The sequence below is a fragment of the Labeo rohita genome, chromosome 17, assembly GCF_022985175.1.
Source record: "Labeo rohita strain BAU-BD-2019 chromosome 17, IGBB_LRoh.1.0, whole genome shotgun sequence".
NCBI classification, from domain to species: domain Eukaryota; kingdom Metazoa; phylum Chordata; class Actinopteri; order Cypriniformes; family Cyprinidae; genus Labeo; species Labeo rohita.
The window spans coordinates 12,874,793-12,891,942 of NC_066885.1; the positions used below are offsets into that span (position 1 = coordinate 12,874,793).

The 17,150-nt window shown below is 33.2% G+C and overlaps 1 protein-coding gene across 1 annotated transcript in view; it reads right to left on the minus strand.

Annotated features, from left to right (window-relative positions):
* Positions 1–17,150, minus strand: part of ank3a (ankyrin 3a) — a 106,721-nt gene that overhangs the window by 78,314 nt on the left and 11,257 nt on the right. Inside the window, 1 exon segment of the mRNA XM_051133877.1 lies at positions 2,190–2,291. Coding sequence (XP_050989834.1) covers positions 2,190–2,291 — 102 coding nt within the window.

The window sequence follows — 17,150 nt, forward strand, 5'->3', positions numbered from 1 at the left end:
CACAAATCACTGTTTAAAGCAATTTGTGTTTTTTAACACAAAATAAGATATTTTTAAAAAATATTTGGAAAATTAATATTGAACAATTGCTTTAAATTATTATTAAAATTAATTAAAAAATTAAATAAAAATGAAAATACTCATTAAAGTTTCACTCATCTGTTACACCTCTCAGAACAACATGAGATATGGCACAACTGTAACATTTTTCTGTAGCAAAACATTGTGAGAAATTCATAAAGACTGATTCGAGCACATTTTTTAAAAATAATTCAACATAATCAACTTTCAAAATTTTTTAATAATCAAATTTTCACCTTTCAAATCCTTTATTTCAGCAACACATCATTAAAGATGCAGTATGTAATATTGACAGCTTGCGGTTGAAATGGGTACTGACTGACAGTGTTGTCAAGAGTTGGGCTACTTTCTTTTGCCGCGGGTTGTCTGTGAGTTGAAGCGAACACAATAACGTAATATTTAGCCCCTGGAATGCTAATTTTGCCAGGGGAACACTGCTGAAAAATGTGTATTTTACTCCCCAGAATGCGATTTTTAACGGAGGACCCCCCCTCAAAGCGCAATTGGGCTATTTTTGGGCTAGTTTTGAGTAGCAATTGGACAGGTTTTGTTGTGAAAACCTGGCAACCCTGCTGACTAAGGACACCCAGGAGGAAGTTTATGAGCTGACTCATCTGATTTTTAAAATGCCTTTGGTCATAGAGCTTTTTAGATAGACGCTGAGGCTTTTTAGGCCGGATAGAATCTGCGATCTCTAAGCCAGTTTTTTTGCAGCCTACAATGGCTTTAATACACTGTATTTTCCACCAACTGGCAACCCAGGGTGTCAAAATACTATTGGTCAAACTGGCAGTGGCCGGAATCACACCAAAACACCAAAACTCAACAGACATTTTGACACAAAACACATACATTTTCAAAGTAGAATAACTGGCTGTAGCATTGTTTTATCGGAGAAACAAGTATGTGAACTTAGCGTGTTTCCTAAATACACTACCAGTCAAAGGTTTTTGAACAGTAAGATTTTTAATGTTTTTAAAGAAGTCTCTTCTGCTTACCAAGCCTGCATTTATTTGATCCAAAGTACAGCAAAAACAATAACATGTTTAAATATTTTTCCTATTTAAAAATATATATTATTAATATTAAAATTAAATGTATTATAATATTACACTTTTCTATTTTAATATATTTTGAAATGTAATTTAATCTTGTGATTTCAAAGCTGAATTTTTAGCATTATTACTCCAGTCACATGATCCTTCAGAAATTCAGAATGATTTCTGAAGGATCATGTGCCACTGAAGACTGGAGTAATGATGCTGAAAATGTAGCTTTGATCACAGGAATAAATTACATTTTAAAATATATTTAAATAGAAAGCAGTTATTTTAAATAGTAAAAATATTTCACAATATTACTGCTTTTGCTGTATTTTGGATCTCTTCTGCTTGGTGAGCAGAAGAGAATTTTGAACTCTGTTCAAAAACTTTTGACTGGTAGTGTACCTGGTAGTGTACCTATGGTGTTTCTATGCTTCGGTACAGTCAAAAAAAGTACATACAGCAACTTTAAATCATCATATACAAAACTGTTAAAAATGACAGTATTTTTTTTTTTTTTTTTTTTGCAATAATTGTGAAATTAGTCTCTTAGGTTTACCAAGACTGCATTTATTTGATCAGAAGTGAAGTAAACAAAACAAAAAAAAATTACAATAACTCCAGTCTTCAGTGTCACATGATCCTTTAGAAATAAATGTAATATTTTTATTATTAATTATTATAATTTTAACACTTGTTATTTTTTATATTAAAAAGCACTTGTGCTGCTTAAGATTTTATCTTCAGGATAATATAACATTAAAAACAGCATTTATATTTTTATTTTTATTTTTATTTTACTCTCACTTTTGATTAATTTAATGCATCCTTACTGAATACAAGTATCAATTTCTTCCCCCGAAAAAATCCTAATGACCCCAAACTTTTGAACAGTATTATAATATCATAACCATCAGCATCTTATAGACATATGGAAGATAACCTGTATATTCTGAAATTAAAAATGTAGAGTACAGCAACAGCTACTTAATTTACTTCGATCACTCTCATTTATGATAATGTTATCGTTACATCCTGTCACCTGATAAAAGAAATGAATCGTACCTGATTACAGATGTTGATGTCGACACCAGTCTTTAGGTAGTCGAGGACCTTCTCAAGGTTCCCTGCCCTTGCTGCCCGCAGATAACTTGCATTGCTGTCCGACTGCAAGTAATGAGAGAAAATGCAGAAGTTGATTATTCCAATGACAAGGTCAAAGGTCAAAGGTCAAATCCAGGGCAACTGAGGTCAAAACAAATGAATAAACAAACATATTTACAGCTTTCAGGTCATTAAATCATTCAAAAGCAAAGAAATTGATAGAATTCATACCAGCTCCATCTTTACTCAGTGCCATTTGTCTCCACACACACACACACATATCCAAAGAAACATCAGCTTTAGTCTACCAGTCGACGTCCTGCAGGAAAACTACGATCGCAGCGTGACAGAGCATCAAAGTTGCACAGAACACCTAAAAGCACTGGCAGTCCATCTCAGCAGATATCCCAGCGTTCCAGCTAATGATCCGGCCAAAAACAGAGCTTGTCTCTCATCAACAGATACAGAACAGAACACTAAATAACGGCTATTATTCTGACACAGGTTTCCGCCCACTTTCCCTCCTGATCTTTCAGTCTCTCGCTCAGAATTAGTTTTCTCTTCTCATGCGTATATGAGAGAGAGAGAGCAGGATTTGGGAGAAAACACGATGTGTGTATGTGCGTGTGCCTCGTGAACGTGTCTTCTTTTGTCAGCCTCAGTTTGACTCGGGGACACTGCAGTTGACATAAGAGGACACAGAGCAAAATGACTGAGTTTACCTCACTCACACATAAACACACACGATTTTATAAAGAATAGGAGAGGGTTATCTCAGAGACACACTCACATGGGGAATTCCTCTAAATGAGAGACTATATTTAGTTCTCACTAAACCCAGGACAAACTCCTCCCCGTATCCACCATCAGTGTGTGTGCTGGCAGGAAGATCTGGAAAGAAAGGCTCACTTTCCAAAAGTAACTCATCTGAGTTTGACAAGAAGAGGTTATGCTGGTGTATTACGGAGATAAATGACATGCTTATTCATCTAGCAACCAAAACAGTCAAGAATATATCACCCAGGAAAGGACAGATGTGTGTTTTTATAATAGTGTGTGTGTATGCTTCTATATTCTAGTATGAGATTTACAGTTCATAATGAACTCTAAGCTCATTAGCTAGTCATTTACTCAACCTTTTCCACTGGGAAAACCTCCATTTCTTGTGCATGCGAGTGTGTGCTTGTATCATCGGACATTTACAGTTTGTGCTGTATGAAATGATGGATTAATAGCACACGCAAAAGATGCCTTTGCTCAGAGGGTAATGCTTACGGTAAACAAATTCTGCTCCTCACACACAGAATAAAAGGACTGAGAGAGTAAAAACATTGTATGTGTGTGGCAGCCTTTTTGTGATTTTCCTCTCTTATCTCTGAGTTAATGAGTTTTTCCAGCTTGTCACCCCTAACTCCTTCCCTGGAGGATTCTAGCTTGGAACATAACACCCACCCACACCCACTCACATATATAGTCGCACAGAACATCTGTATGAAGTAATGTGAGTGTTGGTGTCCTATTGGATAAGATCTGGATTTCTAACATAAACATGGTTTATTCAAAGCATGGGTTGCCGTGTGGAGGAATGACCTCCTGTCCTGTTATCATAGTGCCCTTGAGCAAGACTCTTAACCCCTCATTACTCCAGTGGGATTGCAAGTATGATAAGTATAATGAAAGCGCTAGATGAAAAGTCTGCTCAGTCTCTTATGTTGATTTACATTTGATCAAACAAATACAGTAAAAAAAAAGGGTCAGACTGTGAAACATTATTACAATTTAAAATAACAGTTTTTAATATATTTATTCTTGTGATGGCAAAGATTAATTTTACTTCAGCGTCACACGATCCTTCAGAAATCATTCTATTATGCTGATTTAGTGCTCAAGAAACAAAACATTTGTTTTTATTATCAGTGATGAAAACTGCTGTGCTGCTTAATATAAATTTATAATATAATAAATTTATAATAAAACTTGTTCAAGCTGTTATTTTAAATATTTTTCAAACATTTTAAATGCCTTTACTGTAATTTTTGATCAATTTAATGCACCCTTGCTGAATACTTTCTGTCAAAAAACTTTTTAACAGCATGCTTAACTTGCTAAACAAATGCTATCTTTTGCTAAAGCAGTGACACAATGTTCACACATAATATCCACAGTGTTGGGGAGTTACTAGTTACATGTAATGGAATTACATAATTTAATTACAAAATAAATGTTAACTGTAACCTGTTACAGCTACTGAGAAAAACGTGTAATTAAATTACAGTAACTTATGAAAATGTTTGTGAATACAAAAGGGGTTACATCTGAATATCCCTGAATATCTGAACATAGTTGTTCATAAGTCTGTTGTTAGTCCCACAGATTACTTGGTTTTCCAGCATTTTTGTGTATTTAAACCATTTCTAACACTGTATGATTTTAAGATCCATCTTTTCACACTGAGGACAACTGAGGGACTCATATGCAACTATTACAGAAGGTTCAAACACTCATTGATGTTCCAGAAGGAAAAAAAAAAAAAAAAAAAAAAAGCTTGGGGGTGAAAACTTTTTGAATTTGAAGATCAGGGTAAATTTAACTTATTTTGTCTTCTGGGAAACATGTAAAAAAATTGCTATTGCCTCTGAAGGGCAGTACTAGATGAAAACAAAAATTATGATACTTAGGCAAAATAAGAAAATTGTACACAAGTTCAAAGGTTTTCAGCCCCTGGCCCTCAGTTGTCCTCAGAGTGAAAAGATGGATCTCAAAATCATACAGCCATTGTTGAAAAGGGTTCAAATACACAAAAATGCTGAAAATATTTTTCTGAAGAACAGCAGGCAGTTTAACTGTTCAGGACAAACAAGGGACTCATGAACAACTATTACTAAAAAAAACAGCTGTGGATCATTCAGGTACAACACAGTATTAAGAATCAAGGGGATGTGAACTTTTGAACGGGGACATTTTTATAAATTCAACTAATTTTTTCTCTTGTGGACTATATGTAAATTACTAAAATAATGTAAACTTTTGAAAAATACCAATGTTTGAGGAGTTTAAGACAGAGTAGAACACATGCTTATTCAACAACTGTTTTATTTCCTGTTTGGGTTTATGTATATGCTTTATTTTTTTAAGATTAACTGTTTTTTCCCCCAAGGCTTTGTTATATGCCAGTGTTTCCTGTAATAGCTATGCAAATATTTGATTTCAAAAACAGTATCATAGCTATTAAACTACATGATATGTTATGATTTTATGATTTTAAATTTGTATTTAACTCTAACTGTATTGACCTCAAAGTAAAAAGAGATGCTAAAGTCTGATTTTGTGGTGCCTGTGCTTTAAAATTAATTTTTTTAAATCTTAATTCAGATGATGAAGGATATTGAAAGTCTGACGGTAATCAGTGTTGAGTACTACTGTCAGGTTAACCCTGCCTGCTTTAAATGTTTCAAAATGAGTAACAATTAGTTAGAAATTTTAAAAAGTAACAAAAAAGTAATCAAATGTAATCAGTTACATTATTTTAATAAAGTAATTGAAATAGTTACACTTCTTATAACATTTTAAATAGCGTAACTTGTAATCTGTAAGCTATTACATTTCCAAAGTAACCTTCCCAACACTGAATATCCACATGTAAACATGTAAACATTCATGTACAACCTACAAAACAGTATCAGAGAATACAAAAAACTCCATAAAACATCTTAACTTTACATTACCTGAACACTGTCCATATCAACCTTTACCCGACCTCTGTGATTTCCAATGTTGATGTCGTCTGAACAGATCATCTTTATCTTTTGTATATCCATAGTATTGCACAAAAACCAAACATGCTTCAGCCACCACAGAAAATTTTCTCACTAAGTAAAATATACAAATGGTTTTGTGGGAGGTTGTGAGAAACTAGGCAAAATGTTTTATGTATGACTGAATGCAAGTCCCATTGTGGACATACACAGAGGTCATGAATTGCCATTGTGTAGTTATGTTTGTGCCTTGAAAAACTGGTGCTAAGTGTTACTTTCCGTAAACATTAACATTTATTGTTTATATGTACAGGATATATTTGTTTTTTGACAATTCTTGAGGTATTTGTTTTAGATGTGCACAGTGGAGCACTTACTAAACATAAGTTTTGCTACACTACCAGGACATTGCTAAGGTATTTAGAACAATTGTTGTTTGTATCTTACTATGCACTTGCTAAGGTGTTCTGGATAGTTTTATTTGGTTTCTAAAGTGTCCTGGGTGGTGGTTTCTTCCTGGCCACCTAATCTGTCTTTGGGATAATCTTACTAATACTGTGTGAAAAACCCCTAACCTCAAAAATAAGAGAAAAAAATCCTCTTTACACCAGTGGTAACAACCTGTGTGTCAAGTGTCAAGCTCTGAATCTTTATAAACGCTCACACTGTATAATTCATCTCAAGCATGGAGATGTGAAAGGCCTCTCTGTTTTAAAATAGTAAGCATCAATATTTTAGTGTGGGAAATTCTGTGAACACTCGATGCATGTACAGTATGCACAGTAGAGTGGAAACACTCTGCGCTACCTCACATACACACAGTTACGAACACACAAACACACCCAGTGGAGTTACATAAGACATTCTCTAGGGTACAGCTGTTATTAAAACATCAGACATACTGGACGGAAAGAAAGATGTGAGGAAAGAAGAAAAAAGGTCAGAGTTGATTAAAATGATGCGACACTACATGTGAAAACAAAATGTTAATGTCTGTACAGCTATTGTTCATAAAAGAATAAGAGTATTTAAACAGCTGACCTAATAATACCCTAGTCTCTGTCTTTCTGTCTCAGTGTCTCTTCAGGTCCTAGATAAGCAGTGAGCTCAAATACTGCATGATAGGCAAAAAAACAAAGCTACCCGTCAGTGTGGCTGCAGACAAGGCGACTACGCACACACACACACACACACACACACACATTCCTGTCCTCTGAAGAGACAACATCAGCACCGCTATATCCAGCTACAATCCTGAAAATAATGTAAAAGACAACATGTTGCAATTTACAGTCAGATTGAACCATTTGTGGTTGGTTTTTGCAGAGGAGTCAGTCAGTTCAGACTGTCTGGGTCAGACATAATGGAACGGGACAGAACAGTATTAATTTTCAATAGTAAAGCATTCCAAAATGCGTAAGACCTTCGGTCATCTTCGGAACACAAATTAAGATATTTTTGATGGAATCCAAAAGCTTTCTTACCCTGCATAGACAACACTGCACCTGACACGTTCAAGGCCCAGAAAGGTAGTAAGGACATTGTTAAAATAGCAGCACCGCACACATACATGGTACTCTCGTGAACATACTTCAAAGACTGACACAAAAAAGAAGAAATTATTGAATGAAGTTGTTATTTTTGCAGAAAATAGCTTTATATAATTATGCTTGAACCACTGATGTCCCATGGACTATTTTATCAACGTCCTTACTACATTTCTGGGCTTTGAACATAGTAGTTGCACTGCTGTCTATGCAGGGTCAGAAAGCTCTCTGATTTCATCTAAAATATCTCAATTTGTGTTTCGAAAATGAACGAAGGCCTTACTGGTTTGGAACGACATGAGGGTGTGTAATTAATGACAGAATTTTCATTTTTTGGTGAACTATCCCTTTAAAGTAAGTCAAATTATTTAAAATATGCTATAGGCTTAAAAGAGTACCAATGTTGAAATTCTGGCCAATACCACGCACATAATTATTTTCATGTTATTCATGTAACTGATGAACAGGCAGTATTATACAGATGAGGTCAAAAGTTATTCATCCCCCTTTCAGAATCTGCTAAATGTTAATTATTTTACCAAAATAAGAGGGATCATACAAAATGCAAGTTATTTTATATGTAGTGCTGACCTGAATAAGATATTTCACATGGAAGATGTTTACATATAGTCCACAAGAGAAAATAATAGCTGAATTTATAAAATGACCCAGTTTTAAAAGTTCACATCCCCTTGATTCTTAATACTATGTTGTTACCTGAATGATCCACAGCTGTGATTTTTTGTTTAGTGATAGTTGTTCATAAGTCCCTTGTTTGTCATATGCAACTATTACAGAAGGTTCAAGCACTCACTGATGCTCCAGAAGGAAAAACGATGCATTTAGAGTCAGGGGTGAAAACTTTTGAACAGAATGGAGATGTGTACATTTTTCTTATTTTGCCTACACATCATATTTTTTCCATTTAGTACTACCCTTTAGAAAAAGATACATAATTACATCTACTTTGTTTTAAAAAAAGAAAAGAAATACACTAAATGCTCATCACATGAGCACAGCAGTTCTTAAAGGGAAAGCGCTCCTCAAGTGCTATTAAAGGGTTACATTTTGCCATAATCTTTCACTTCTGCTTTAAATTTAAAAACTAGTCATTTCTGAAAAGTTAAACACCCTATAAACACAAATCCGAGACTGAAGTCTCTCCACCCTCAGCATCACAATAAAACTGAAGCCCCATAGTCACAATAGCTTAAAGAGGTAGATTCACAGTCATGTATATATACAGCACTGTTAGGTAAACTAGATAAAATTGTCCAGAACTGTAGTGAACATGGCAATGAGCCTTCTAGCACCAGGACACCCTGTGCTTGTGTTACCATGCATGCACACACACACCAAGGTCAGTAAAAAAGCACTAGAGCAAAGGTAGAGTTGGAGTGCCTGACTAGCATGAATGTCAAAATGGTGGTAATAACACCAGCACACATGAATCAGATCTGATTTTGCATATGATTCAACCTTGTCAACAGAGCTGCTCTTCAAATAAACAGTAAGTGGTTCTCTGATAACTCTGAGGACTGCAAATAAAATCTAGAAATCTGAGCCCAGCAGATCACACTTTGCGCCATTTAGACCGCAGAGGAGTTTAAAATTACCAGCAGTGTCAAATATATCTTGTATTCAAGAAATATGTTAATAAAAGGTTTGAAGGACAAAATCTGACTCAGGCTGAAGCAGATAAAGAGCAAAACGAGCAAAAGCACAATGAACCCAAGCATCCTCAACCAACAATCTTCATCTCCCAACCATTCCCAAAACACCTATTTAAAACAACACACACTTCCCAATCATTCCCAACCATATTTGTAGAGTACTTACGGGTGAAAAATATTCAGCAGCCTCTTCCACCGCCATTTTTCCTGCAGTCCTACAGAAACCCGATCACTTACTTCTCTAGCTCTGCGGCCAGCAAGGTGCCATTCAGTCATGTGATGTGTGGAAAAAAATGCCCAGGCAGCAGGATGCTCAAAGACACGCTTCCACCTGACGTGTGTGCGAGTACAGACACAAGGATACAATGCTCTGCGCTACTACAGTGAACACAAAGTCACTTTGAATCCAACCTTCTCTGTTCGTCTATTCTCTTTTACAACTTGACCTCTCCTCCTGTGTCAAACTTATGACTTCCCTGTTTTCTCTGTTTATAACTTCTGCCAAAACAATCTCTTTCCTTCTTTATACTATTCTCCCTCACTCTTTCTATGAATCCAATGGGAACCGGCTCCAATATTCATCAGTTACATCGCTGGCATGTTTTTATGAGCCTTCCTCTCTGATTTCCTCTCTCTTTCTGTCATACACACTGAACGCAGAGGGTGGGAGTCTTTTGAATAGTGATATGAGGTCCAAATATAGCAGCTGAATCCAATGCATTTGCTAATAGGACTCCCTTTCCCTCCGTTCTGTAGTCTCCCCCTTCCTGCAAACCCTCATGTATTGTCTGAGTGCTTATCTGCTCCCTTTTTGGACAAAAAGAGCGTGTGTGTGTGTTTAGGACTGCTGGGGGTCGGTTTATTAGGTTGAATGCAGGGTTCAAAAAAGGATTAGGGGTATTTCCCGTAGTATTAGGGCCAAAGCACCATCACGTAAAAACACACCCCAGCTGTAGCTCTCTGACAAAGGGATGAAGTGTGTCACCCATTACACAGTGACACAGGCTGTTTTGTTTACATACTCTGCTTGCTTTGTGTATCTTAGTGTCTGTTTGAATATACTGTTCTGGTGAATGTACCGTTGGGTGTTTGTTTTCTTCTGTTGTGTATCGTCTGTATTGTGCCCATGTGTTTATGGAAAGGGGGGGAGTGGCCTAGAGCTGTGTCAGACAGACACATACTGTGTGAACATATGGAGAGCTAACTGCCACTGACAATTTGATTTTATAACAAATGATTTAACTCTTGCTTTTCAACAGAGAGTTTAAAGGATTAGTTCACTGCATAATTAAAATTTCCTGATAATTTACTCACCACCATCATGTCTTTTTTTCTTCATCTGAAAAAAAAAATTAAGGTTTTTGAGGAAAACATTCCAGGATTTTTCTCCATATTGTGGACTTCAATGGGGATCAGTGGATTGAAGGTCTAAACTGCAGTTTCAGTGCAGCTTTGAAGGGCTCTACACAATCCCAGCCAAGGAATAAGTGTTTTATCTAGATTAGTAAAATTGGTCATTTTCAAAAAACAATAAAAAAACATTTTGCACTAGCTTGAATTCATGCATTACATGATCACATTGGAAAGATCACATGTGACATAGGTGGAAGTACCGACCCAGTGTTTACAAAGCAAAAATGAAAAGAAAGTCAAACACCCTGTACAAAAAAAGGTAAAACAATGTTGGACGTTTTTTAAGTTTGAATGAAATGAGAATGAGAGTTTTTCGCCCTACCCTACCTTTCTGAACCGAAGAATTAACCACACAAGAAAAATCCTGAAATGTTTTCCTTAAAAACCTTAATTTCTTTGCGACTGAAGAAAGAAAGACATGGACATCTTGGATGACAAAGGGGGGGCAGTAAATTATCGGGAAATTTTTATTCTGGAAGTGAACTAATCCTTTAACAATGTAAATTTTAAATCTCACATTAAGATATTTTAAATATGTAAATATATAAAAAAATATTAGTAAATGGTTTTAGAGATGCTAACATTTTACTACTTATACAAATCAATCTCATAAAAACATTCTCAATGATAATTTAAAAAATGTACAAAGAAATTGACATTTTAAATGATGTATAATTTACAATTTAAATAATAGTGAATAATAATTAAATAATAATTTAAATTATATTTATTTAATTTAACTACAGACTACCATTCCAAAGTTGTGATTTCTGAAGGATCCAGGGTTGCCAGGTTTTCACAACAAAACCCGCCTAATTGCTTCTCAAACCTAGCCCAATCGCTTTTAGAGGGGGGGTCCCCCAGTAAAAAAACATGTTCTGTGGGGGTAAAATACACATTTCTTGGTAGGGTTCCCCCGTACAGTTTGCACTCCAGGGGCTAAATATAACGTTATTGGGGTCGCTTCAACCTGTGGACATGAAAAACAACCCACGGCAACAGTGTTAAAGTAGCCCAATTCTGCGGGAAATCTGGAAGGACCATGCGACACTGAAGAATGGAGTAATCGCTGCTGAAATTTTGCCATTACAGGAATACATTACATTTAAATTGTAACAATATTTTAAAATATTAGTTGCTACTGTATTTTTAGGCAAACAAATGCAGCTTTATTAAGAACAAGAGACTTCTTTTATAAAACATAAACACTTAGCATCCACAAACATATTTTATAATATATGTGACCCTGGACCACAAAACCAGTCATAAGGGTTAAATAAGCTTTCCACTGATCTATGGTTTGTTAATATTTGGCCGAGATACAACAATATGAAAATCTGGAATCTGAGGGTGCAAAAAAATCAAAATATTGAGAAAATCACCTTTAAAGTTATCCAAATGAACTTCTTAGCAATTCATATTACTAATCAAAAATTAACTTTTGATATATTTACGGTAGGAAATTTACAAAGTATCTTAATGGAACATGATCTTTACTTAATATCCTAAAGATTTTTGGCATAAAAGAAAAATCGATCATTTTGACCCATACAATATTGTTGGCTTTTTTTTATCTTATTTTGTTCGTGAAATGAAATGATCTGGACATGTTCTGAAAAGCTTTATTTGAATCACCAAATAGCTTCTTCTTTAAACCCCTAAATACTGCTGTTTAGACATACTTCCTAATGCACATCACATCTGCAACACTTTTTTCCTAAAATTATTTATTTATGCTATTGATCCTGTTCATGGTACTCGCTCTAAAACATAGCTGTAAGAAATACAGACATGCACTTGAACATACAGGCATTCACACACACACATACACTTTGATTATGCAGAGAGGCATCCCATGATGCTTTGGGGTGCATCACAGGTCTCCTCGTTCTGGGATGGTGGTGTTGCTAAGGCAACAGAGGAGGAGGAGGGGAGAGAGAATGTGATGTGAAGGAGCTCAAGATGTTCAGTAACCGTGTTGATGGTTTCCCTCAATGACCTCCACCTCATCAGACAATCAGGGAAAGTATGTGAGAGCCATCATTCTCTCTCTCTCAAATACAGTCAGACACACAGAGGTGTTCACAAGGGCTACACCTACTTTAAACCCATGGGCACTGAAGGATTTCCAGGCTTTCAGAAATAGGGCAGAGTTTTACATTCTAGAAGGACAAATGAGCTTCGCTTGTACATGACGAAATACCAACACAGATTCTGGATCTAGCAATATAGTATTTAAGTTTGCATTTTTGCTTAGTTCGGATTTGACAGGTTGTCAGTACTGTGTTTGCATGTATGTTGGTTATTTGTGATGATGTTTCGTTTGTGTGCACTCACTGTGTTTGCTGAAAATGTGAAATTTAATGTCCGTCGGCAACAGTCTTCTAACATGTGACGCAGAGGCATGGCAGGAAAAGGTCTATGATCGACACAGAGGAAATGAGGTGAACAGCACTACAAACACAGAGTGACTGCAAAGAAACATCAGCAATGATGACATCATCAGAATATGCCTGATATCCAGACTCACACTGGACCCTAGTGGAGAGATTCAATACTGTCACCCTAACAGAAACTGATAAACAAAAACATCCATCTCCTTTGTTACATACAAAATGGCAAAATGCCCTATTTGCTTTTCTAATGTATGATACTGGTCATATTGTGAACAACTAACCAGTCCAAGTAAAAAATGTTATTTTTAATCAAACTTAAGAGCAACAGATAAAATCAAGTCTGTCCCTATTATTTTTTTTTCTTGCAACATTTCACTCACAATTATGTCACATTACTGAAATAAAAATATTATTATTATTATTATTATTATAATTTGCACTTATATATAATAATAATAATACTAATAAATACAACTACTGCTGCTGCTGCTACTACTACTAATAAGGAATGATATTTTACATATTAATAATAATATTAATAAGAATTGTTATTAATTACATATACAATAATAATAATAATAATTAACAAATATTATCATTTATTATTATTATTATTATTATTAATGGAATTATTTACCAAGTCTAGAACTACAACTACTGCTGCTGCTGTTACTACTACTACTACTAATAATAATAAGGAATAATATTTTACGTATTAATAATAATAAGAAGAATTGCCATTAATGAAATATATAATAATAATACAAATAATAATAATTAACAATTATTATTATTATTAATAAAATAATAATTTACCAAGTTTAGAACTACTGCAAATAATAATAATAATAATAATAATAATAATTGTTATCATTATTTTACATATTACAAATTATATTAATAAAATGGTTATTATTGTTATTAATGAAATATATAATAATAATAAATAAAAAATATGTCTATCATTATTATTATTATTACCTGCACTTCAATTTATAAGAATAGTACAACAGCTACTACTAATAATAATACTAATATTAATTCATTAATATTAATATTTAATATTATTTAATATATATTTTAACAACAACAATAAAAATAATTATTTTATTATTGTTGTTATTATTGTTAATATTTCATATACATTTAATATATTTTTTTAACAATGATAATAACATTAGTAATAATAATAAGTATTATTATTATTGTTGTTGTTAATAAAAATACTTACCAAGTATAGAACTACTACTACTACTACTACTACTAATAAAATTATTATTATTATTAATTATTATAATTATATAATATATAAATATAAATATTATATAAGAATATTTTAAATAATAATAATAATAATAATAAGGACTGTAATTATTGTTACTAATAAAATATAAAATAATAATAATAACAATAATAATGAATAATTATTATAATTATGGTTAATATTTTAAAGAAGAAGGAGGATGATTGTAATTATTGTTACCAATAAAATATAAAATAATAATAATTATTATTATTATTATCATAACCTAAACTTAGTCAATTTATAAGAATAGTACAACAACAAAAAAATAATATATAATATTAATGTAACATGTATTTGTAATGATATTAATAATAATAATTATTATTATTCTTAATTAAATTATTTACCAAGTATAGAACTACTACTCCTACTCATAGTAATAATAATAATAATAATAATAATAATAATATTTTAATTATGAATATTTTTAATAATATTAAATCAGAATTTAGATCAGAATTGTTAATAATGAAATAATAATAATTTGATGATTTATAAGTCTACAGTCAACAGATCAGTCAATTAAAAAGTCAATAAAAAAGATAGTGAATAGTTCATGTGAGTTCGGGCAGCTGGGAGCACTTTAAACTCTCTCATGTTCTCTCTGAGGGGCCGCAGTTAATGTGTGCCGGCATGCATGAACTTGCGAGTGTGTGAGTCTGTGGGTCTCTGGGGGCAGAACAGCAGCGTGTGACCCAGAATCATGCTTCTACAAGGCATTTATCATTACAGACCCCAACCATCCTCTCCATAAAACCACATCTGATCCACCCAGTGAGAAAAAAAAATGTTAAAACTAATTTTCTGAAATGTGTGTGGCCTCAGCACCCAGGTGCAGACAGTCTGCAGATGCTGGATGCAATATTCTACACATGCACATATTTAAATCTTTAAAATGTTGTAAATTTGTTTAGAAGATTGTCTACAATAGCCTATATTTTTAATAGATATTCATAACACAAACATGACCGGAAACATGCAACTGCCACATAATTAATAACATATCATGTCTGTCATGTTTTTGTAGATACTTCATTTATCTGGAATTAATTGTAATTGGTTTAATGGTATGGTATACAGATGATACATAATAGATCTTTTTAACATGCAGATTGCCATTTTCAGCACATCTCCATCCAGCTGTGGGACTGAGATTAGCTGGATTCCTGGATTATATTTTCACTGGGAATTTCAAGTCAGGTGAGAAGGATAAATCACAATCCCATCATTAGGTCAAAGAGAAAAGAGAGTCTGAGTGAACAGCAAAGCCATAAGAAGGGCTCTTCAGGCTTACAAGTATCTTAAGGTAGACTATCATACTATGAAGAACTATAAATCTGGATTAAGGAAGATAATAAAGGAACTAAATAATGACAAGACCATGGCCGTAATGTAATGTGCGTGTGTTTAATCATTTGTGAATTAGTGAGACAGTAAGAGATGAAGGAGGCAAGTGAGAATGACAGAGTGAAAAAGAGCCATGTGAATTTTTTTTAGTTCGTTTATTATGTGCTAGTTAATTAGCGTCCTGTACGAAACTAGTCTGCTGAGAGAAAATACCAACAAATAGTGTCCAAAGGGTCAGAAAAAGTCCAGAAACACTGTGCAGAATTCAATAGCCATGATTTAATGCTTACTGTAATATTGATTTTAAATAAAAGCCAGTTCCTCAGGGAGTTCTGCATATACAAACAAACATAAGAAATGATTAGGTTGTGGATCATTTAGCTATAGCTGCTCACTTTTTACTTTTTTTTTTTTTTTTTTTTTTTGCATTGTTTAATTTTTTAGCTTTTTGCAGTTTTGTTATCAGCAAGATTTAATTAATATTTTATTCAGCGAGTATGCACTAAACTGATAATTGAAAAGAGTTTATTAAAAAATACACACTGCCGTACAAGTCTGGGATGTTTTTCAAAGAAGTGTTTTCTGCTCATCAAGGCTGTGTTTATTTGATTAACAATAATAATACAGAAAAAACTGTAATATTGTGAAATATTATTGTAATTTAAAATAGTGGTTTTCTATTGTAATATACTTTAAAATACAATTTATTCCTGTGATGCAGCACTGAAATTTCAGCATCATGACTCCAGTCTTCAGTGTTACATGATCCTTCAGAAATCATTCTAATATTCTGATTTATTATCAATGTTGGAAACAGTTGTACTGCGTAATTTTATTTATTTATGTATTTATTTATTTTGGAACATATGATTGTTTGATGAATAAAACATAAAAAAGAATAGCATTTATTTAAAATAAAAATCGTTTCCAATAATATACACTACCATTTAACATGTAGGGTCAGTAATTTTTGAATAAATGCTGTTCTTTTAAACTTTTTATTCATTAAATAATCCTAAAAAAGAATCACAGGTTCCAAAAATATTAAGCAGCACAAATGTTCCAACAATGATAATAAATCAGCATATTAGAATGATTTCTGAAGGATTGTGTAACACTGAAGGCTGGAGTATTGATAGTGAAAATTCAGCTTTGCATCACAGAAATATTTTTTTTTAAAGTATATTAAAATAGAAAACTGTTATTTTAAATTTAAATAATATTTCCTGTTTTTTCAATCAAATAAATAAAAATATAATGAGCATAAGAGACTTCTTAAAAAACATTAAAAAAAAATACTGATCCCAAAATTTTAAACAGTAGTGAATATATTTTAGAAATGTATGAAAAAAAAATTTGCATAAAAATATTCAACACAATCATTTTGAACATTAATAATAAGAAGAAAAGTTTCTAGGGCACTAAATCAGCATATTAGATACTGAAACTGTATAACTTTGGACAATATTTCACAACATTACTGTT